Source organism: Lupinus angustifolius, chromosome LG16, assembly GCF_001865875.1.
Source record: "Lupinus angustifolius cultivar Tanjil chromosome LG16, LupAngTanjil_v1.0, whole genome shotgun sequence".
NCBI lineage: Eukaryota > Viridiplantae > Streptophyta > Magnoliopsida > Fabales > Fabaceae > Lupinus > Lupinus angustifolius.
Window position 1 is genome coordinate 1,915,205 of NC_032024.1, and position 22,057 is coordinate 1,937,261.

Here is a 22,057-nt window from a genome sequence, read left to right on the forward strand (position 1 = left end):
TCATGTCTTTCAAATTTATTTTGAAACTTCTGATAGAATTTTGCATTAATAGCTTGTTTTTTAAACTTATTGAAATGGCCTTTCTCAATTTTGGACCATATTTTTTCTGAAGTTCAATGTAGAGCAATAATCACATATTTGGCAGAAATAATGTGGTAGAGATATTTTTTTGGAAGACATATTTCATAGTTTGGACATCTCAATATTTATTATAACAGCAAAATAAAGTTTACTATTTTCTCTTTTGGTTTGAACCACTGGTATGTTCCACAAGAAAGTTAAAACACTTTAAAGTTCTTTATATTGTAACTTATCTTAAAGTCCACAAGTGTACACCCACAAGCAACATTTTTTCAAAGTATGGTACTTTGCCCAATAAATGTCCAGAAAGTCTGGTATATCCGTATATGACAGGGTTTAAGAAATAAATTCTGGAAATGTGGCATTAGTTTAGAGGGTGAGTTTGGCGTAACAGTAATATTGTTGCTCAATGACCATGAGATCACGGGTTCATAACTGCATACATCTACCCTCCATAGACCCTGCTTAGTGAGAGTCTCGTGCATTGAGACACCCTTTTAATGCAGCATTAGCTTGACTAGGGTAGAATGTCATCAAATATTTGATAGAGTGATTGGTTGGAATGTAAAGGAAGAATCAAAAAATAGAAGAAAGCTATACCAGAGCCCTGGCATTATTATATTATTGAATCATCATCTGTTGAATACATATAGGTAACTGAATCTAATAAATGAACTACTAACTCCCTGGGCACAAATAATCCTCAGCCCATGTGAGCAATAGAAAAGAAGGGCAGCTGATATGGTTTCCATGCTAAAGCTCTATTAACTTCATATTGCAGATGAAATGCCGTAACCATCGCGATGAGCTTTCTGCCATTTCCATGCCACTTGTAAACTCTTTTTCAGGTCAGTGTGTTGTGCAGTCCAATTCAGTTCAAGTAGGATCTTAGTAGGATCGCTGTACACCTCGGCATAATCACCGGGCCGACGAGGAAGAAAGTCGACTTTGATGTCTGCCCCGGTAGCCTTTTTACAAGCATCAACAAACTCCTTCACTGATCTACCTGATAAACAAAGAAATATGTGAATTAACTTTCAAGAAAATCAAAGCACCATTGTTCATAAATTCTAAGTGTAAAACCTACCCTTCCCAGTGCCAACATTGTAGATTCCGACTTTAGCAGGCTTTGCCTTTTCGAGAGCTTTGACATGAGCATCAACCAGGTCAGTTACATCAATATAATCTCTTATGCATGTTCCATCAGCTGTTTTATAGTCTGTTCCTCTAACCTGCAAGGTGGAACATCAGTTAACAAACAAAATCCTCGGATGCGTCCAAGCATGGGAAGAAAGCTGACTAATGACCAAATAGACGAGTGTTCAATGTAATGGAAAATTAAATAGCTCAAGCTTCTTTAAAATTTAAATAAAGTACATATAAAACTTACTTATGGCCAAAACTAAAAGAGTAAATAAATAAATAGCTATTTACCAAAACTTTCAGTATAAAAGAATTACAATTACGATAAGCTCTAGCGGCTAAAAAGACACAAGCACACACTACTTTGCAGGAATGTTATGACCAAGCCAATATCTTATTTGGATACTAAAGCAGACACAGATTAGCCAAAAGTAAAAATGGCAATATTAGCTAATATACCTTTAAGCCAGGTGTAATGCCACGAGCTGCATCAAAGCAGGCACCTGAAATTCGACCATGCTCTCGCAGTTCAGGTTTTGGAGCCTCACCTAATCTTCCCTCTGGATCTGATCCAATGACATTGAAGTATCTGTATGCTCCCAAAGAAAAGTTATAAATAATTATCACCAAAGCTGATTCTGAATTATTATATTGAAGTCAAGTTCCATCAATTAGTTATCATTCATCCAAAGTCAGGCCTCAAACCATGTACCAGTAGTCGAAAATTGCACCTCTTGCAAGGTTTCCATATATTTGAGACATTTTAAGAATCATTAACAATTTAAGAAACTAAGGGTACATTGAACAAGATATGTAAAAGCTATTTAAAATAAGAGAGAAATCAGAAATGTAATTGCAAAATATAAACCTCAGAATCATCACTGCCATCTTGGAATTTTCGGAAAAATCGAGTATGATATCCTCTGCCATCTTCTTGGCTTTTCCATATGGATTAATTGGTTTCTGAAATGGAAGAGCATCAATTTTAGCATTACCTTCTCATCTGTATCAAAGCCATTGCAGGATACGATGGAGAAAAATAGTTCTTAACCGAAGTCCACAAGTTCAATCACTCTTAGATTTTTCACCTGTTCTGTTACTTCTGTAATAGGCATCTTTTCAGGCTCCCCATATGTCGCACATGTGCTAGAATATATCAATGTCTTCACACCATGTTTAGCCATAGACTCCAATACCACTAATGTATTTGACGTAATATTGTGATAATACCTGTAACAGAGTTCATATAATATTGTTATCCATACTACATTAGTTGAGCGGAAAATTCGGAAATTGAACGAAGATGCTACTTTCACAACTTGTTCAACTGGGAATGTCCCTGAATAAAAGCTACAAGTGCTTACTTAAGAGGGTCAAGTGTGCTTTCTCCCACATAAGCAACAGCAGCAAAGTGCATCACAGCATCAAATTTATTCTCTGAAAATATTTTATCGACCTGATAACCAGTTAAGTATACAATTTTTTTGGTATTCTCTAACATACGCTTCAATCAAAGTTAAAATTTAAAACTTAAAACATTTCTTCTAAGAAAGATTGTAAGGATACAGATTTTGCATCTCCCAAATCAGCATATATAAATTGAAGCCTTCCAGGTTCTGGAAATAAGTTCTGAAGAACCTTAACAGCACCCAAATTTCCTCGTGACAAATTATCCTGTCAGGAGAAAATTTGTTATGTCCAAAGCAGTGTACTTGACTTCACCGGAGAAATTTTTTCATATGATAAAGAGAAATACCACAATGGTGACACGATAAGAATCCTTCAAAAGTCGTAGGGTAGCATGTGAGCCAATATAGCCTGCACCTCCTGTTACTAAAACATGAGTGACCCCTGGTTCATGGATGGAAAACTGAAAGAAAAAAAAAGCAAAAGAGAAAAAATGAATAAAAGGGTAAAACATCTATAGATTTAGAAATGATAAGAAAATCATGGGATATAGGGATTTACCGGACTCGGGGAGTTCAAATATGGAGATCTTTTGATCACGATGATGCATAGTGTCGTCAACACTGCAGCAAGAAAAACTTTTCCAACAAAGTTGCCCTTCCTTTTTGGATCCACATAATCCACTCCTAAAAGAGAATTCAATTATAAGGATATACGTAATTAGTAAACAACAAAGCAATATGAAATAAATCACAGAACTTCGGAAATTAATGAATTTACAGATGCCTTATGACATATTCTTGCATCAAAACTATCCTATGCTCTCACTCAAGCGCAAGAAAATACAACTTTTCAATTCTTATTTATAAATTGATAATACTTTAGGTAAACAAACTGCATGTGATATAAACAGGGAAGCGGTTAAATTGCCATTAGGGTTCAAATTTGGAAGACATAACCTTACCTCCCATTGAAATAGACCTGGTTGCCCTAGACTGAGTTCTGGACCTGCCAAAATTTAGCATTTGGAATCAATAAGGTATTATTCCCCAAGATCAATAATCACATCAAGCTCCAGTCTGCGGAAGGGTCTTGAGTGATATGTTACAGTCAAAACCAGACCAAATAAGTTTTTTCACCCGGGAACGATTACAGCCCTGAAGATGTTAAAAATGAAAAATCAGCAGAACAAAAATAAATGTATGACCCTGGGATACACACAAAAAAAGGTAAAGGGGTTGGCTTTGAAGCAAAATAAAAGGTAAAAATGAAATCAGGAACACAATTCCAATTGTAGGCCTCAATGGAAAGTTGGAAAAAAAAGGGGTTGAAAAGTTCAGATACTAAAGAACATAAAACATTAACCAACAAAAAAGAATCCCTCTAATGATGAAAGAACATATCTAGAAATGCAAGATCTAGATAATCCCAGAAGAAGAAGATAATGTGATATGGAAAGGAAACAAAAGACATGCAACATATATGACAAAGCTAGAAAAAAGACACCCTATGCAACATATTTCACAACATTGGTAATAGACATGCATATGAATTATGTGTCGGATTATGTCAGGCAGAAAAACACATGGGAAACAAAGGACCACTTTCCATCCCTTGACAAGTGTTCAAAAAATACATCAAGCATTCAAATTTTAAACCTTTACCCAATAGTTGGAAGTTGGAACAAAAAATCCAAAACACTACAGTTTCAAGATCAAACACATGAGAGGCAAACAAAAGCAAAGAAAAAAATATGATCATTCCAACCAACAATTCAAATTCAAAAACAGACAAAACCCTTTTGGTTCAGCAGCATGACCAACCTTATAGAATTGCCCAGAAGAGCATAAGATCTTGTAATTCAAAAAAGAGTAGAACTTTAACAGTTTGTAGTATAATTAGAATAAAGAGAAAGAGAAAATGTGAAAAAGGAGAGAATGGGTATAGAAGAGAAGATAGAATGAAAAGAGAGAAAGGGTGTTGTGTGGTGTGGAAAATGAGAGAAAAGGAGTGAGAGAAGGAGAAGGAAGGGTTCTAATAGTAATAGGTGAAGAATTCTCTGTATCTTCCATTTTGTCAATGCTTTTACAGTCAAACAAACAAACAAACATGCAATCAAACAATATCATACTTCTATTTTCCTTTTCTATTCTTTCTTTATTTTCATAACACATTTGTTCTCTCACTTTTTTTTGTTGTATATTTCATATATCATTAACTTTGATTGATTAAAAAAATTATTTAAAATAAAATTATAATTATTAAATATTTTTTTAGTCAATCACACACGTCCTAGCACATGGAGTAGCATAAAGTTGTCGGACAACTCACAATTTTATTTTCATGTTTTTATTATCATCTACTTATTATATGAGTACGTCAATAATACTTATTTCACATCTTAGTAATTAATTTTATGAAAAGATAATAGTTCAATGTATTGAATCCATATTAAGCGTTTATTAAATATAAGTAATTATTTCTTTAAATAATAATAAAATCCTAATATGTTTATTAGGTAAAATGGTTAGTGTGGATTCTTTACTCTTATTTAGTTATTTATTTTAAGAAAAAGATATATCTATTGATAATGTAAGATTTTTTACTCAGTCAATCACCATTTATATTTAATTATCATTAATTTTAAATAAAAGTAATATAAATAGACAATAAATGATGCAATGATTTTAATAAATCTTTATATCAATACATATTAAACTCTTCATTTTTTTCATCTTATTTTGATAACAAACTATTTATTTTCAAAGTTAGTTTTTACATGACATGATTATATTAGTTCGTTGATCTAACTACAAATTTATTTTTCTCTTTTCTTAACAATATGCAAAATGGAGTGGACGCCATGTGTTGAAAATAATAATATTTTAGAGATATTTGATAAAAAATAATATTTTAGAGATATTGGATAAAAATAACATTTGGATCGAGTGTGCAAAGCTAAATAATGAGGATGAAAATTTTGTGAGAAGGAGAGAAATATTATAACTATTATTGTTTATTATTATTGAATTCAAAGGAATTGACTGCAAAATAATAACTAATAAATAATAATAATAATTAAATATGTTTTTTACTTTCCAAATTCGCTCAGTTTTGGTATAAAATGAAAAGGGTTGATGACAAAAATTCTCTATTTCAGTTTTGACTTTGAAAATTCATTTAATTTTGGTCTTAAGTTAATTATACAATGACACATTTTCTGTTTCTTTATTTAAGTGTGGTTTAATTCAAAGAGATTAATAACATAAAGTAACTAATAATTTAAATAAATTTATTGACTTCAAAATTTTACTCCATTTTGTATTAAATTTACTCTTTTTTGGGGTACATAATCTTTTTTTGGGTACATATTAAATTTACTCTTTGTTATAAGAACTCCCTATTTTGTGCTTTTCAAAAAAAAAAATTATATACTGTTATATCTATATTTCTGCACTATTATTTTAAATTCTATATATTTATATTGTCATAAAATAGATTATTGGTCCAGAAAAAGGATAATTGTTTTATCTAGCCATAATTTTCTATATACTTATTTAATAAACATAAAACATAAATTAAAACTGTAAATATTCATTAATTTACAATACGAAATCTGAAAATAATTACTATCACATGGTTACTTTTATTCTTTTGTATTCAATTGTAATTATCTCTTCATTTATATGGGAATTGGGCGTTTTATTCAACATTGTATTCTTAAAAGTGTTCAATCATAAATTAATTTATTGACTAAACATTACTATTTAAATTTTTCTTAATTATTTCACTTATATTTTTTCTCAATCTTCATCCTCCCTTATGAATGAGTTTAACCCCATTTAATTTGACACATATTGATTTCCTAATCCATGATTCCACAATTTTTCTACAAAATGAGGAACTTTAACTTTCTAGTTAATTCACTTATTTCTAACCCTATATTGTACAAAAATTTTACGCATTCAACATAACATTCTTATATGCATTGCATAAATTGTATTCTTTTTGATAATTTTTTATCTAATATTCAGTCTTATATAACATAGCAGATCTTGTTCGTCTATAAAATTTCACATTGAGCTACAATCTCCTATTGTTTACCTGGAAAAAAAAGTACTTTTGGTAACAAAAATAATCATCTCCCTAACAAATTTTTATTTTCCATTTTACATTTAGAGTAAAATATTATCACCTCACATTTAAGAGCAAATATATCATTTAATGTTATTTTTCTCTTTAATTTTTATGCATTTCTCTTTCTAATACAGAAGAGGATCTTGATCCTTTTGGTAAAATGATATTTTATATGTACAATTAATTAAATAAATATAAAGACAAATATTGAGAGAGTGGATGACTAAATGCTAATATTTCTGAATATTTTATATACCTTTAAACTGGTATTACTGTCTAGCATTGTCTTAATTTTCATTGTTAGCAAGGGATTGGATTTTTAAATTATTTTTTAAATGATGAAGAAGTGTCAAAAACTTATAAATTGTTCTCTCAATTAAAAAAATTGTTACTATTATTAACAATTTGCATGATCTTGGAATGGATTTTAAAGAGGTCCATCTTAGAATAGAAATCATCTATATCAAAATAATCTCTATCTTTTTTTTCTCAATTAATCAAATATTACCACGTGTAATAATATTAAATTAAATAATAACTTAATATTTATTTGATACATACTTGCAATGTTATTAAAACCATTTTGTGTTGGTCGGTTCGACAGTTAATCAGTCTCAATACCAATATGGTATAACAATTATACTAATCATGTTATTGCACCGGTCACATAGTCAATTTTAGTTGAATTGTATCAATCATATCAGTTTCATTTAAAATTATTTTTTAATGAAAATGACTTATTTTTACCAAAATGTTGGTATGGGGATCAAACACGTAACTAAAACATCTTTATACTTTTGAAACATGGTTGACCATCACGTGATATATTTTTTGTTTTACCAAATTTTATAAATACAAGTTATTATTATCTTCTTTAGATTTTTCAACATTAATATTAATATCAAATACATGTATATCTAATTTCACCAATATGAAATTTAATTAATAAACTACCAATTAAATCAATATATTACTATACAAATATCTCACCGGTTTAATAACTGATATAATATTAATAACATTGCATATTTGTCAAAACTGTATTCGTGATAAATAGAGGAATGAAATAAAAGATCTAAATTCTCTATCATAATCACACCTTTTCTGTCCATGTAGGGCATCATGTTTATGGCAAGATATCATTAATTTAGGGATGTATATCAAATGAAAAAAGAAAAAGAAATATGTATTCAAATTACGATATAAGATGGACGAGTCATTATTATAGACAAATTTTTTTTGTTTCTTATAAGTATCCTTACATCGGATGTAATCTTATTCGAGTCGAAAACATCCACAAGTAGGTGAAGTTAAGAGTAATTAAAGGGTAATTAAATATGTACCACTTAAAACCAATGTCTGTTGGTCATTATTATACGACAATGCTTTCATTGAAGTTATTAAAATCTAAGAGACAAGTTTGAGTAAGGCTTAAATTCAGTTAAGCTTCGGTCACTGAAATTTTTGATTTCAAACACTAATTAGTTTATCAAAAATTAAATTCCTTAAAAAATAAATTGATTTTATATTAGTATAATTTGATTTCTCAACTCGTTCACTTTAATTGACTTTTTTTTCTATAACCCTAAACAAACATGAATTATACTAAACTTTGAGTTCAATTTTAACTAACAAATTAGACTAGACTATAGTTGACTTTTAAACTAAAGTCGACATCTGTTATATTAAATGAGTGTGTCATTCTATATGTCATTTTATTTGATTGGTTGAAAAAAGTATTTATATTTAAAATTTAATAATAAAATATATTTTTAACTAATTAAAGAAAATGTCACATTGGCTTCTAACTTCTAAGCCTCTTGGTCTATAATTATTATTTTCCAAAGTCTAAGTTCAATAATCATCATTCCCATCAAAATTTATTTTTCGGTTTAACTTTAATATTATCATAAACAATTGTAATTATTGAAAGATTTTTGTCAACTACGAATATCATTGTGAAATGGATGTAAACAAAATCATATGAGAAATTAATAATTGAATAACTATCCAATTACTTATATGGACAAAAATATTTTTTTATAGCAGCATGAAAACTAGTTTAGAATATTTTTATATATATCGCCCCCATTACTTCAAATTTGGAATATTTTTATAGTAATCTGATAATTCCATGTTGCAACTTTTAAATAAATACTACATATGTACCAGGTATGTAAAATAATATAATAAAGTGTAGGTTGAAGTTACCTTAGCCAATGTTTTAATTAAAAATATTAATTATCCCCATAATCTCATTTGCGCCATTTTCCATATGTGAATATATTAAATTGCTAAAATGAATAACCCATTAAATAGTTATTTATTGAGCAAAATAATACAAAGCAAAAGCATATATATCATATTCTTTTGTGCCTCTATGGTCTCTCATTCCTCTATACTTCTTTCATTTTGGAAACAATTTCTCCTAAATATTAATAATTCATCCATTTATTCTAACACCATCTTCTATATTAATAATCTATATGTATTTTTCTATATAAAAAAGTCAAACAAAAAAATGATTTTGGTTCCTAACTCTCATTAATCATTGAGAAGCACGTGAACTTCCAATTATTATTTCTACAAAATACATCTTAGTTCTTTACCTTCTTAGATATATTATATATATCTCTATATATGACATTGCTTATTCTATATAAGCTTGGTATATCATAATCATAAATAAAATAAACCCAAAATATCATACCCCACAAAATAAAATTAAATAACTTGAATATAAATAATTCCAAGCTGGTTTAAGCCTATGAGAACATGATTCTCCTTTATCCACATTAGAAGGAAGTGATTATATTATCTAACTTCAAAACCTATCTTGCAACATTGGAAAAGTTTATGCATGTGAGGTATTTGTCACTAAATGCTACACAATTTTGTTTTCTCTCATTAATTAACTCTTGTTAGCATTAAGGAAGGTGGCATATTAATTTGCCATTCAATAAATATGGTAAAGTTGTGCAATTATAGAAGTATATATTATAAAAAGTGGTGTAATTATTCATCATATACGTCGGTAAAATGACAAATTAATTTAGATACTTTGTATAATAGGTGTTTAATTTGATTATGAAATTAGCCAATTTGGTGGATTTTGAAATATCTATGTGTTTTTGGATTTTGCCATTGTACTTTTTTGATAACGTCCAAATATGAAAGAGACAACTCACTCTCCCATGATATTAATATAAAATATTGTGTGGAAATATATAATATATCAATCTCAATGAAATCTATGCCAAACCCCTTTTTTTAAAAGTGAAGATAAAGGAAAGTGAAGTCAATGAAATGTTACTATCAAGCTTGGTTTTTTCTTTACTCTTCTTGTATGAAGTATATCTAATATTTATAATGTGTGGAGGAGATTATGATAGTGAAACTATACAATATGTATAATTAAATTCTTCCTATATATTAAATGTGTGTGTTTTGTTTTGATTTGTTACTTGAGTAAAGTATGAAGTAGACTCATATTCTTATATTAGTTGACAAGTACTAAGCCCTTAAAGAAAACTATAACCAAAAACTTAATTTTCTCTTTAATCTTGGAATGGAGCAAATGCCTAAAAGTTCAATCATAAGGGTACAATTTTCATCTTATCAACTTTTGTAAGAAGACTAAAATGTTGTCCAAGTTTTTTAAAGTGAAGGTTAAGTGAGATGAGAAAATAAAGGTGTTTCTATTGTTTGCAACATAAGCACAATACCACTCTAAAAGCAATAACAATAAATCATTGAAAGCTTATAAAAAACTCTTGAAAAATATATATTATCACATGTGGAGCTTGCTAAATAGAGAAGACTATTGCATACATCGTAGAGTTTTTTATATTATCACTATATCTTTCACTATTCGTTTTTAGTCATTATTAAGTCTTAGATAAAAAACATACAAATAGATGATAGATAATATATTAACTATATATAAATCTTTACGTTATTAGTACATAAATATTACAATTTCCAAAACAACCTGAGCAAATGGGAAATTTAGGCAATAAAATGCAATTTGAAAATAGTCTAAATATTTTGGCTGGGCTTGATTGGTCCGAACTTCATTGGGCCAATTCAAACCACTAAAACATACAATGATGCTAAAAGTAGGGCCAATATCAAATTTAGGAACAATTTTTTTCCTTCTTTTCTATTTTTATACAAATGTTCACACCCACACATATATACATGGATGTGTAAAATTTTGTTTTGATATTCATTTGACATTGTATTTATAGATATGTCTTCTTCTTCAATTAGTGATGGTTTGATTTTTAACTCTAAACCTTCCACAATGGATTTATTTTTAATTATTAATAAGACATTTGTTCCATTTTATATATACGAGGGAAAATTTAATGAACAATATACATAAAATGTTATCAACTAAATCACTTTGACCCATTAATTTTATTAGAGCTCATCTAAATTCACAATAGTAGCAACATCCATATTATTATATTATTATAGCAATACATTTTAGCCAAACATCAATGATAGAATCAAACTCTCATCATAAAATACAATTTGATTCAAAAGATGATAACTATATCGTATATTAAAAGGGGCAATCTACTAATATTATGTAAAATGATTTAATAGTTGAGATTAAAGCAAAAAATATGGTTGAATTTTTACTATCAAGTAATTTGATATTACATTTGTGCATGAACTAATTTTAAAACAAATATTAATTAAAGTTTAAATGATAATCATGAAGAACAAATATTTCATGTTGACTTCTTAGAAAATCCATAATTTTTTTTGAGATTTTGTACATCTTCTCATTAAAATAAGATTTTTATCTTTTCTTACAGTTTATACATAGCAGTAAGAGATCAAACATTGTCTTTATCAATAAAAATCTGCTCATGTAAAAGACAAAAATAGAACTCCAATATTATATGACTGTTGTTTGAAACAACAAGATCATGCTATTTTTTAACTAATTGTTTTAAACTTGTTCATAAAATGTTGAGTTAAAAGTATAAGACTTCATTAAATCTCAAAATAATAAAAATGTTAAATACTCAATTTCTACCAGCTACAATTATTGGTAGATATACTCACACACACCTATGTCTTTTGTAGTAATTTGAAAGTCAACTTTGTAGGAAAGTGTTAAAGTGGGTCCCACAATGCCTAAAGACGACCGTTAGAGTTCAAAGAAGTGCAGCCTCGTACTCCTCATTCCTACACTTCACTACAAACCTCACATACCCATTAGTCCATTACTGCTGCTACTCTCTCTCTCTCTCTCATTCTCTACATTTCAAAATTCAAACTTTCAAAAAACTTATCAACTTTTAAAAGCTTATACTTTCCTTTATACATCATCATCATCATCAAATACAAAGCTAAGCTTTTCCTTTTTATATTATGAGAACAATTCTGTCAATGCAAAATTAACTTTTTAAGAAACCAAGAGTTATTATTCTCTATCAGTTTTTAAAGAAAAAAAATCTCTTTTTTTCTTTCTTTCTGCATTTCAAACTAGTGAATTTTGTGCAAAGCTTCAAATTTTGCAATGAGGGAAGATAACCCATCTGAGAACAAGTCCAAAGTTTCAAAATTTGCAGATCAAAACCAACCCCCAAAGCCTCAAAATGCCAAAGGAACCAACAATCATTTAAAGCCAAAGTTAGCATCTTCATGGGGTGCCAACATTGTCAAAGGTTTCTCTGCAGACAAAAAAACCAAGCTTCATTCAACTATCCCAACCAAAAAACAAACAACCTCAGATGTTGTTATTGTTGTTTCAAACCAAAAAAACCCTTCTTTTCTTCCAACACAATCAAGGGTCAAAAGGTCCCTCATTAGTGACCTTTCATGTTCCACTAATGCTTCTCCAAGAGTTCATCCTATACATAGGAGACAATCTTCCACTGACCTTTTCAATGAGCTGGATCATATGAGAAGCTTGCTCCAAGAATCTAAGGAGAGAGAGTGTAAGCTTAATGTTGAACTAGCAGAATGTAAGAGGAACAAAAGTGAGGTTGATGAGCTTGTGAAGAAGGTTGCTTTGTTGGAAGAAGAGAAAACAAGCCTCTCTGAGCAGATTGTTGCATTGACTTGTGGTGTCTCTGAGAGGCAAGAGGAAGTGGTGAAAGTGGAAAAGAAGGATAGTTCAGTGCAGAATCTTGAGCTTGAAGTTGTGGAGTTGAGGAGGCTGAATAAGGAGCTTCAAATGCAGAAGAGGAACCTCACTTGCACACTCTCTTCTCTGGAATCTAAATTGTCATGTGTTCCCAATTCTTCTGAGGTAATTTTTTCTCAATTTCTGAAAGGTGTGTTTGGTAAAAAAAACTAGATTAAACATCATATCAATATGCTAAATTAAACTAAAAAGAGATTATTTTTATTAGCTTATTTGACAAGGAGAGATCATAAATTAGTTTAGGGTGCCTTTTGGTAAAAACCTTAATTTTACATTTATTTAATAATTTTCTTTTAAATAAGCAACAAAAAGTTTGTTTTCATAAATTTCTCTAGTATGCTTATTGAAGACTGTTATAAATTTTTATAAGCTTATTATCATAAATTGTTCTAATAAGCACAAAAAACTATTTACCCCTACTTACTTGCACTGTCCTTTGTTTTAATAGAGTGACATTGTTGCCAAATTTAAAGCTGAGGCATCATTGCTGAGACTCACCAATGAAGACCTAAGCAAACAAGTAGAAGGTTTACAGATAAGTAGATTGAATGAGGTTGAAGAGCTTGCTTATCTAAGATGGGTGAATTCATGTTTAAGAAATGAGTTGAAGAATTCATGCTCAGCTTTGGATTCTGATAAGCTATGTAGTCCTCAATCTACTGTGAGCAATAGTGGAGATAGTGTTAGTTCTTTTTCTGATCAAAGCAATAGTAGTGCAGATAGGTTCAGATTGATGAAGAAGACAAAAAAGTGGCCTATAACTAGTGATAATTTGTCACAAGTAGAATTCTCAGATAGGCTTATTGAGAAAAATTGGATTGAATCTGAGGTAGGTGGAAGTCCTAGAAGAAGACATTCTATTAGTGGGTTAAATTGCTCAGAGGAAGAGGTTGTACTTAATAAGAGAAGGCAATCTGATTATTTTGTATGTTCAAAGGAAATGGAAAAGGAATCAGTGTCATTATCTGTTCATCAATCTGGTTTGGAGATTGTTCAAAGGCCGCAACTTTTGGCTTCTTCGGATGTTGAGAAGAGAGCGCTGCGTATTCCTAATCCACCTCCAAGGCCATCTTGTTCAACTTTTAGTAAAACAAAGCAGGAAGGTTCAGCTCAAGTTGCACCTCCTCCTCCACCACCACCTCCACCACCACCTCCAATGAATTTTGCATCAATAGGTAGTAGCAATGCAGGGATGGTGAAACGAGCGCCTCAAGTGGTGGAACTCTATCATTCACTTATGAAGAGAGATTCTAGAAAGGATTCTTCAAATGGAGGACTCTCTGATGCGCCAGATGTTGCAGGTGTTCGTAGCAGCATGATTGGAGAAATCGAAAACCGTTCATCACATTTGCTTGCTGTGAGTGGTTTATGTATCCCACTAGTTAAACTTCACCTTTTTCCACATGGAAATTCTTTTTCAATTACTCATTATGTATACTTTCAATATCTTTAAAGTATACATAGAGGAAATGGAATTAATCTTCTGAGCTTATAACAGAATTATGCAGCCATCTCAAAATCTTTTCTATCTTATTTTGGTGAATGGCATGTCTTACATCTATATTGCTAACTAGTACCCCTTGATATGTAGATAAAGGCAGATATTGAAACTCAAGGAGAATTTGTGAATTCATTGATTAGAGAGGTGAACAATGCAGTTTATCAGAACATAGAGGATGTGGTTGCATTTGTGAAGTGGCTGGACGACGAACTCTGCTTCCTTGTAAGTTGCTCTTTTCTTATGACCTGGGTAGATCGAAATTATCCCATGTAGAAAAATTAAGGTAGCAAGATTTGTGAAAAAATTGAATGCTATGCATGTATTTGTCATTTGATATAATTATGGTTTTGTACATGTTAAGGTGGATGAGAGGGCAGTGCTTAAGCATTTTGATTGGCCTGAGAAGAAAGCAGACACATTAAGAGAATCAGCATTTGGATATCAAGATTTGAAAAAATTAGAGTCTGAAGTTTCCTCTTATAAGGACGATCCCCGGGTACCTTGTGATATTGCTCTCAAGAAAATGGTTGCACTATCAGAAAAGTAAGCAACTCCAATATATGTGGATATGCTCCTGAAAGAATATAAAATCTTTTGATGTTCTAAATCAAGTTTGTCTTGCAAACATTTGTGATGAGTTCTAATTTCACTGTCAGGATGGAGCGAACTGTTTACAACCTTATTCGCACACGAGACTCTTTAATACGTAACTGCAAGGATTTTCAAATTCCTATAGAATGGATGCAGGATAATGGAATTATCAGCAAGGTAAACCAGACTTTGCATCAATCTTAAAAAATGTAAACAATGAATGTGAAACATGAGATTTATGAATATATCAGTATCTGTTTCTATTGGATTGTGTTATTGTTTCCTGAAGAACTATAAGCAAGTAAGCATGTTAGTTACAGATAGTTGTATCTATATGGTGTTGTAATGGTTAGTTGCAAGCCATTACTACTTTTTAAAAGCATTTATATTTGATTCAACATGATATTTGATTCACAACAACTTTCTTTTGCAGATAAAGCTAGGCTCAGTTAAATTGGCGAAAAAGTATATGAAAAGGGTAGCTATGGAACTTCAAGCAAAATCAACATTAGAAAAAGATCCTGCCATGGATTACATGCTTCTCCAAGGAGTGAGATTTGCTTTTAGGATCCATCAGGTTTGTCCAATAATATAATTCAGCATATCTTTTCATGTTTTTAAGTTGCACCTCCAATTTATCTAAATATATACAACTGAGTTTTGCAATCATAAGAACAGAACCTTTTCTAGAAACATGCTTTTCTGAATCTAACTACATAACAATAAACATATGAGTGAAGCTGTTAAAGTATGTGTGTCATGAATATGTGGTAAGAGGTAACTTCATTTATTCTTCTAATGCAGTTTGCAGGAGGATTTGATGCAGAAACTATGCACACATTCGAGGAACTTCGCAATCTTGCTTCGCTACTTAACAAAACATAATAAAATTATTGGCTGATAGTTGAGCTAACAATCTTTGGAAGCTATACACTAATCTTCTCATAACAGCAACCTATGCACCTTTTGTGTTTGGTCTGGGATTACATTAAATTTTGTTAGTGAGAGAAAGGCAAGATATGTATAATCAGGGTCTTTTTTGAGAGGTCAACTTTTTTATTGTCAAAAAATAGGACAAGATCTTCAGAATCAGATTATGTTGTGTAACTCCAGTACAGAACTGGAGAACAAGTCCATTGTATTCAAATAGCAGGACAACCCCGAAATCAAATTATGTTGTAAAACTCTGTATACCAATTGGGAAAATATATTATGTTGTTGCATGAAATCCATGAGCTTTGGGATAAATTTAGAAGCCTGTATATTAGTTATGCCAATTATGTGATTTGATTCAGACAATTACTTTCAATTTCTAAGGCACAGAGAAATTTCATATGGTGGGATAAAAAGGTAACATCCTTCATTTAGATATGAAAAAAGGACAGGGTCTTGCAACTCAGCACAATGTATTTTGTATCAGTGACTTAGACTTATGATCACACTCAAGAAAAAACAAAAAACTCGAAATATAGCACGCATTTCTCACAACCAAAATACATAAATTCGGCATGAATCAAGGCACAAATTTAATGTCTTTGAAGTATTCATGCTCGACAGCGGTTCTGGCGGTAATTCTTTTGCTGGGATCCAAGCATAGCATGCTCTGGAATACAAAAAACATATTCTAGTAAGCACCAGCACAGAAAAATCAATAGAAATATTTGAGGATAGTTCCATAGTAGAATCCTAGTACTAATTGTTAGAATCTAACTAGTAAAATGCCTTGCAATACAAGGGATTTTTTGATGAACTAAACTCGTCATCTTTTATGCAAGGTTTTACTTTCCAAACTACTTTCATTTTTGCCTCCACCTAACATCTCAGTTCTCTTTCTTGGGTTCCTAAAAAAACCTATTAGAGAATTCGGTCGATGTCAGTTGAGCTACAAACTTGTTGACACTTCTTTTAATAATGGCAAAGATAAGGAATATTTTGAGATGTTCTACTTACTGAAAGAAGATCAAGACCAGCTGGCTCAAGATTTGAAACCACAGTTGTCAGGTCCTGCATAATACAAGATAAGATTAAAGACATACTGCAATGAAGAACCCAATAATTAATCCAGGTTAAAGACAAGACATCCATTTAATTACCTTAGGTGGCCACTTGGGAAAGGTTGATTTAAAATCAGGCAATGAAGTTACTCCAGGCCATGTCTCTTCATTAGGCGTACCTATGATTCTTCATATAAAGAACAGCATGTAAATATACAAGCATGTCTTATGCAGCTTCGATTATTTATTAGTTACTTGCATGTTTGGAAGCAAAAATTTATTAACTATTTCTGGCATCATTTAAATGGGCATGGTGGCATAAATTCTAAACATTCGCTTATACTAGCTTATAGATTATTCACTGTAGGGAGAGAGCAGCTTTTTAAGGTCAGAGAATGACTAACAGAGGGGAAACCAGACACACACAAAACCAAGTGGGTTCAATTAGGCATTAAAATTGAAAACTACTTTGCCAAGTGCGTCGGCCGTCAAAATGTTGCAACATGTCAAAGACCATTTAAACTAGACATACAAATAGGAACATGTATATATAGTTTTTGTATGTGAGGAAAAAATGTCCATTGCCATATATGATTCAGATTCTTTAATCAATTATTTTAAGTCAAGAGATGTTACTAAGATTTGCCAAGAAATGTAAAACAGAGAAATAAAGAGATTTACCTGAATATTTTAAACAATTGATCAATCTCAGAGTCACCAGGGAATAGAGGTCGTCGGTTTACCATCTCTGCAAATATACATCCCACTGACCAAACATCAACTGGGGTAGAATAATTCCGAGATCCAAGCAATATTTCTGGAGCTCTATACCACAGTGTCACCACCTACGAGCAATAGACAACGACTATAAGACATATAGCTTTAGAACTACAGGGAAGTAAAATTTTCAAGTATATTTCGAATTCCAGAAGACACAACTTGGAATACAGTACAAGTACATATTAGTTTTCGTGTATAAAAGGCCATTATTACAAATTTTGATTATCTAGTATTTTATATCTACATGGATGACAGTAAGGAAATATAAGGGAGCACAAAACCTCATGAGTAAATGTCCTGACGGGAATGCCAAATGCCCTAGCTAATCCAAAATCTGCAAGCTTTAGTGAATTAGTGCGGCGATCTATCAACAAATTCTGTGGTTTCAAGTCTCGATGAAGAACTCTATGCGAATGACAGTAAGCAATGCCACAGAGAATTTGATAAAGGAACATCTGCAGAATGGATCATTAAAGAATTTAAACTCCAAATAAACAAGCACTTTTCACCAAAGTCTCTTTTATTCCACGACAAAATACGGTTTATATTAATAATGCAAGGTAAGGTGAAATATTTAACCATGACCAAAATTACGAACAATAGGAAGGGAAGGGGAACATAATGCATAACTATTCACACTCAGATAGCTCGCTCAGGGAACAAGAAGTGTAGCCAAAATCCACTGAAATAAACAATAGCTGCATGTCAGAGTACAACATCTTTATTGCCAAGTAACTCACTTTTACTTGCCGTGGATCCTTCACGAACTCCGGGGATGAATCCATATGCTTCTTAAGATCTAAATCCAGATACTCAAAAACCAGATACAATCGCTTCTCACAGTGCACTACATCTTGCAACCTGTGTGAAATGCAAAAGGAATATCAGAGTCAAAATATTTTTATGATCACATCTGATCCTATGTTTTTTAGCATAAATAACATAATATCCCACAAGCATGTCTTTTGTAAAGCTCTCATAACAGCTGAAATAGAACTTGTGTTGCTTGTGGGCATTATCCTTGGCCAGCTTTGAAATATAAAACCATTTGAACATTAGATGTAGGAATTTGGTGACACCAAAACTAAGACTTGAAAATGAAAACGTTCACATTGTACACCACCTACAAGAACAATTTACAGGTTTACCACTAACCAAAATATAAACATCAATTTAAATTGCTGTTCACAACTACAGTTGTGGTTGTATCAGCCGCATCTCTCTACAATCAACTACAATTTCTATAATTGCAACACAAATGCAATCACATTTATGACTCAGGATTTGAATGGCCATAAAACCATAGAGACTTGCTTCACTAAAAAGACAAAAAACTATCAGTGACACCAGAAGCATACATAAATGTTAACTGTAAACAATACTGCAATGCAACAATACCACCCTATTCCCCATGAAAACAATATCAAACCACCTCCAGTCATTCATTATGATTCAATTTCTATATATTTGCATTCTTGCAGACCTATGATTATACAAGAGCTTCCACAGTTACCCTTAAAATTCCAAAATGCAGAAACATATATTACCAAACAAACACCACACAGTGAATTTCTACAAACAGAGTTAACTCAATTAGCACGCATCAACTTCATAACCAGAAATTATCACTGCATTCCACAAAAACACTGAACTAAATAACTAATATTATAATATCATCAACAAAAGAACAACAACAATAATAATACCTAACAATGTTCCTATGCTGCATTTCTTTCAATAGCGAAATCTCACGAATTGCGGTGCTAGGAACACCTTCATCCTCCTGCTCGAGGCGAATTTTCTTGAGAGCGATGGTCTCATTGGTGAGGCGATCACGAGCCTTGTAAACGACACCGTATGTTCCTTCACCGATTTTCTCAACCTTCTCATACTGCATAAAAGAAGAAGAAATTCAATAGAATCAGTTGAATCGGAACATGATTATAAGAAAAAACGAAATCGAAAAGAAAAACAGTTAAGTTGAATGCATTAAGAGTAGTAACTTGTTCCATTGAAGAAGATTGAAAGAAAAGTGAAAATGGATTTGAAGATCTGAGTGTGTGAGTGAGTGAGAGAGAGTTACTGTTACTCTGGTCTTCTCTTTCTCTCTTCTCCTCACACTTTTTTCTTACCTCTTATACCCTTTTCACATTTCACTTTTTTATATAATGTTTTTTGTTACTTCATTTGAAAATTATATTACATTACAATAGTAATAAGTAATAATCAATGCTTCACAATAATTTTGTGATTTTGATTCAAAGGATGAGTTTAATGGATTGGAATGGGGGAGAAAATGGGAGGGAAAACAAATATTTTGGAGGGAAATGAGTAAAGACTAATAATGTTGAAAAATAACGGCTAAAGATTTCGACATAATGTTAGTTAGGATGTCAATGTTGCAAGAGATAAAAGACGGTTTTCCGAAATACAAGACTAATAATAGTAATAAATTGATAAGATATACTCTTGTAAGAAAAGGATTAGAGTCGATAGAGATATTATACTATTTTATTATAAAGGATATAATTCGTTGAGATTATTGAGTATGTTAATGTTTCTTTATAGAGAGATGACTTTTTTGTGCTACCAAAGTATCTCTTCATCATTTTGGATAAGAAATTAATCCCCTTTAGGATACGTGATTGTCTCTCTCAACAAATGTCGCTTTCATGAATCGAATTCTTAACTTTTTGGTCATCGTGAAGATTCTTGATAGTTCTTGTAAGATAAATGGACATGAGATCATACATCATGGACATGAGACTTGTAATCATACATCATGGACATGAGACTTGTAATGATACATCATGGACATGAGGCTTATTCCATTAAAGTATGATTTATTTTGAACATTTTATCCTCTTTGAGGAATATGTGCAACATCATATTGATACAATAATGAAAAGGGTCCAATGTGAATTATGTGATGGAAAAGGTGAAATTGTTAATAGATTTGGGCACGGCCCATTTGTTTAATAAATTAACATGTTAATTTAGTGTGGGCTTCTCATCATATATCATAGACAGGTTTCCAAATTAGAAAAATAAAAAAAATATGGGAACATAGAAAAATGGGTCTGAATAAACTGTTGCAAAAAGTATTATTCCTTGAATATAATATCTATCCATTGAAGAATCATACTAATGATGCATTAATAATATATAAAACTTTTACCTTAGTAATGCATATATATCTCTCTCTTATTTTTTGGGTACATAATATAAGGTTTAGTTATGTACTACTTTATAGTCTTGGTTCTCGTACGACTTTAACCACTTCAGTTCAATTGTAAGATCAAACACTTCTCGAACTAGTGTTAACGTGCTTTTCCTCAGAGTGAATTCTATTTTATGAAAATTTGATAATATATACAATCATATAAAGACTTTAATATTATATTTTTAAGTTGGCATGATTTTACATTATATCATCTAATCATATGAGCTGAAAATCTCAAATTAGTTTGTCTATGTTTATTATAATATCACATATATTATTATTTATTTAATTTGGAATAAAAATACTTCTATAACATAGAAGTGTTACTTTTTATTAACGATGTTGATCCCTCTATGACAAATAGTTAACTTTATTTATGATAATGTTTCAGTTTGCACCACGACAGCTTACTGTAGTAACATGTTAAACAGTATGGTCATTCGGATTGTCACTATAGTAGGACAAATTCAACAAGACTAACATGTTATTATTGACGAGGACGGATCCATCTAGAATTGATAGCTAGGATAAAAAATAAATTTAAAAAACTTAATATTTGAGTAAATGGATCTCCACTCATTATTGATTATTATTTGAATTTATTTTACCCTATATATCTTAACTTAATACAATTTTTAGCTTCTATATCATGTGACAAGCTAACATAAACTAGTAAGTTTTGGGGGGCATTATGTCTATATATATCCTAGGGTTATAGGACTCAAAGTTCATTTTTATACAAAGTCTCACTCCCACAAAACATATCAATTCTTGATTTTATTAATTATTACATTTCACATGGATTTGTTCAATAATCTGTAAACTCAATGATTATTATATTATCATGATGTAGAATTAAATTTATGACTCATCTTAAATGAACAAAGCATGATATCATTTACAGCTCTTTAAAAAATGACTAAAAAAAAATCTAGACTTAAGTCCAATTGAATAAAAATAATAAATGAACAAGACAAAATAATATATCAAACATCCTCATAAATTTAGACCTTAGTGTAAATTGTTTTACA

At 30.8% G+C, this 22,057-nt stretch overlaps 3 protein-coding genes across 4 annotated transcripts; 1 reads left to right on the forward strand and 2 right to left on the reverse strand.

The window, feature by feature from the left end:
- On the reverse strand, nt 666-4,636 carry LOC109329874 (UDP-arabinose 4-epimerase 1-like). Of its 2 annotated transcripts, none has more exons than XM_019563746.1 (11): nt 4,455-4,636; nt 3,596-3,788; nt 3,193-3,317; nt 2,981-3,094; nt 2,791-2,898; nt 2,589-2,680; nt 2,313-2,454; nt 2,093-2,187; nt 1,684-1,813; nt 1,169-1,313; nt 666-1,087 (listed from the first exon to the last, which is right to left on the reverse strand). In XM_019563746.1, the coding sequence occupies exons 2-11, from the start codon at nt 3,654-3,656 to the stop codon at nt 852-854; spliced, it is 1,248 nt and encodes a 415-aa protein (XP_019419291.1). In that variant the 5' UTR covers nt 3,657-3,788; nt 4,455-4,636; the 3' UTR covers nt 666-851. The 2 variants fall into 2 exon arrangements, with proteins under 2 accessions (XP_019419291.1, XP_019419292.1); XM_019563747.1 differs by having other exon boundaries at nt 3,596-3,639; nt 4,455-4,635.
- On the forward strand, nt 12,230-16,272 carry LOC109329873 (protein CHUP1, chloroplastic-like). The gene is made up of 7 exons (XM_019563745.1): nt 12,230-13,042; nt 13,386-14,294; nt 14,529-14,660; nt 14,800-14,981; nt 15,095-15,206; nt 15,463-15,606; nt 15,834-16,272. The coding sequence occupies exons 1-7, from the start codon at nt 12,308-12,310 to the stop codon at nt 15,912-15,914; spliced, it is 2,295 nt and encodes a 764-aa protein (XP_019419290.1). The 5' UTR covers nt 12,230-12,307; the 3' UTR covers nt 15,915-16,272.
- Nucleotides 16,370-19,948, reverse strand: LOC109329876 (cell division control protein 2 homolog). The gene is made up of 8 exons (XM_019563748.1): nt 19,807-19,948; nt 19,510-19,694; nt 18,544-18,664; nt 18,085-18,258; nt 17,705-17,868; nt 17,123-17,210; nt 16,980-17,033; nt 16,370-16,632 (listed from the first exon to the last, which is right to left on the reverse strand). The coding sequence occupies exons 1-8, from the start codon at nt 19,813-19,815 to the stop codon at nt 16,543-16,545; spliced, it is 885 nt and encodes a 294-aa protein (XP_019419293.1). The 5' UTR covers nt 19,816-19,948; the 3' UTR covers nt 16,370-16,542.

Excerpts from the sequence above, each read along its gene's own strand:
- LOC109329874 (XM_019563746.1), bottom strand. The coding sequence starts at position 3,656 with ATGCTAAATTTTGGCAGGTCCAGAACTCAGTCTAGGGCAACCAGGTCT. Across the intron at positions 3,095-3,192 it reads ATTTGAACTCCCCGAGTCCG|TTTTCCATCCATGAACCAGG; the intron begins GTAAATCCCTAT and ends TTTTTCTTTCAG. Across the intron at positions 2,681-2,790 it reads ATTTGGGAGATGCAAAATCT|GTCGATAAAATATTTTCAGA; the intron begins GTATCCTTACAA and ends ACTGGTTATCAG.
- LOC109329873 (XM_019563745.1), top strand. The coding sequence starts at position 12,308 with ATGAGGGAAGATAACCCATCTGAGAACAAGTCCAAAGTTTCAAAATTT. Across the intron at positions 13,043-13,385 it reads GTGTTCCCAATTCTTCTGAG|AGTGACATTGTTGCCAAATT; the intron begins GTAATTTTTTCT and ends TTGTTTTAATAG. Across the intron at positions 15,607-15,833 it reads TTGCTTTTAGGATCCATCAG|TTTGCAGGAGGATTTGATGC; the intron begins GTTTGTCCAATA and ends CTTCTAATGCAG.
- LOC109329876 (XM_019563748.1), bottom strand. Across the intron at positions 18,665-19,509 it reads CAGCATAGGAACATTGTTAG|GTTGCAAGATGTAGTGCACT; the intron begins GTATTATTATTG and ends CATTTCACACAG. Across the intron at positions 18,259-18,543 it reads AGGATCCACGGCAAGTAAAA|ATGTTCCTTTATCAAATTCT; the intron begins GTGAGTTACTTG and ends TCCATTCTGCAG.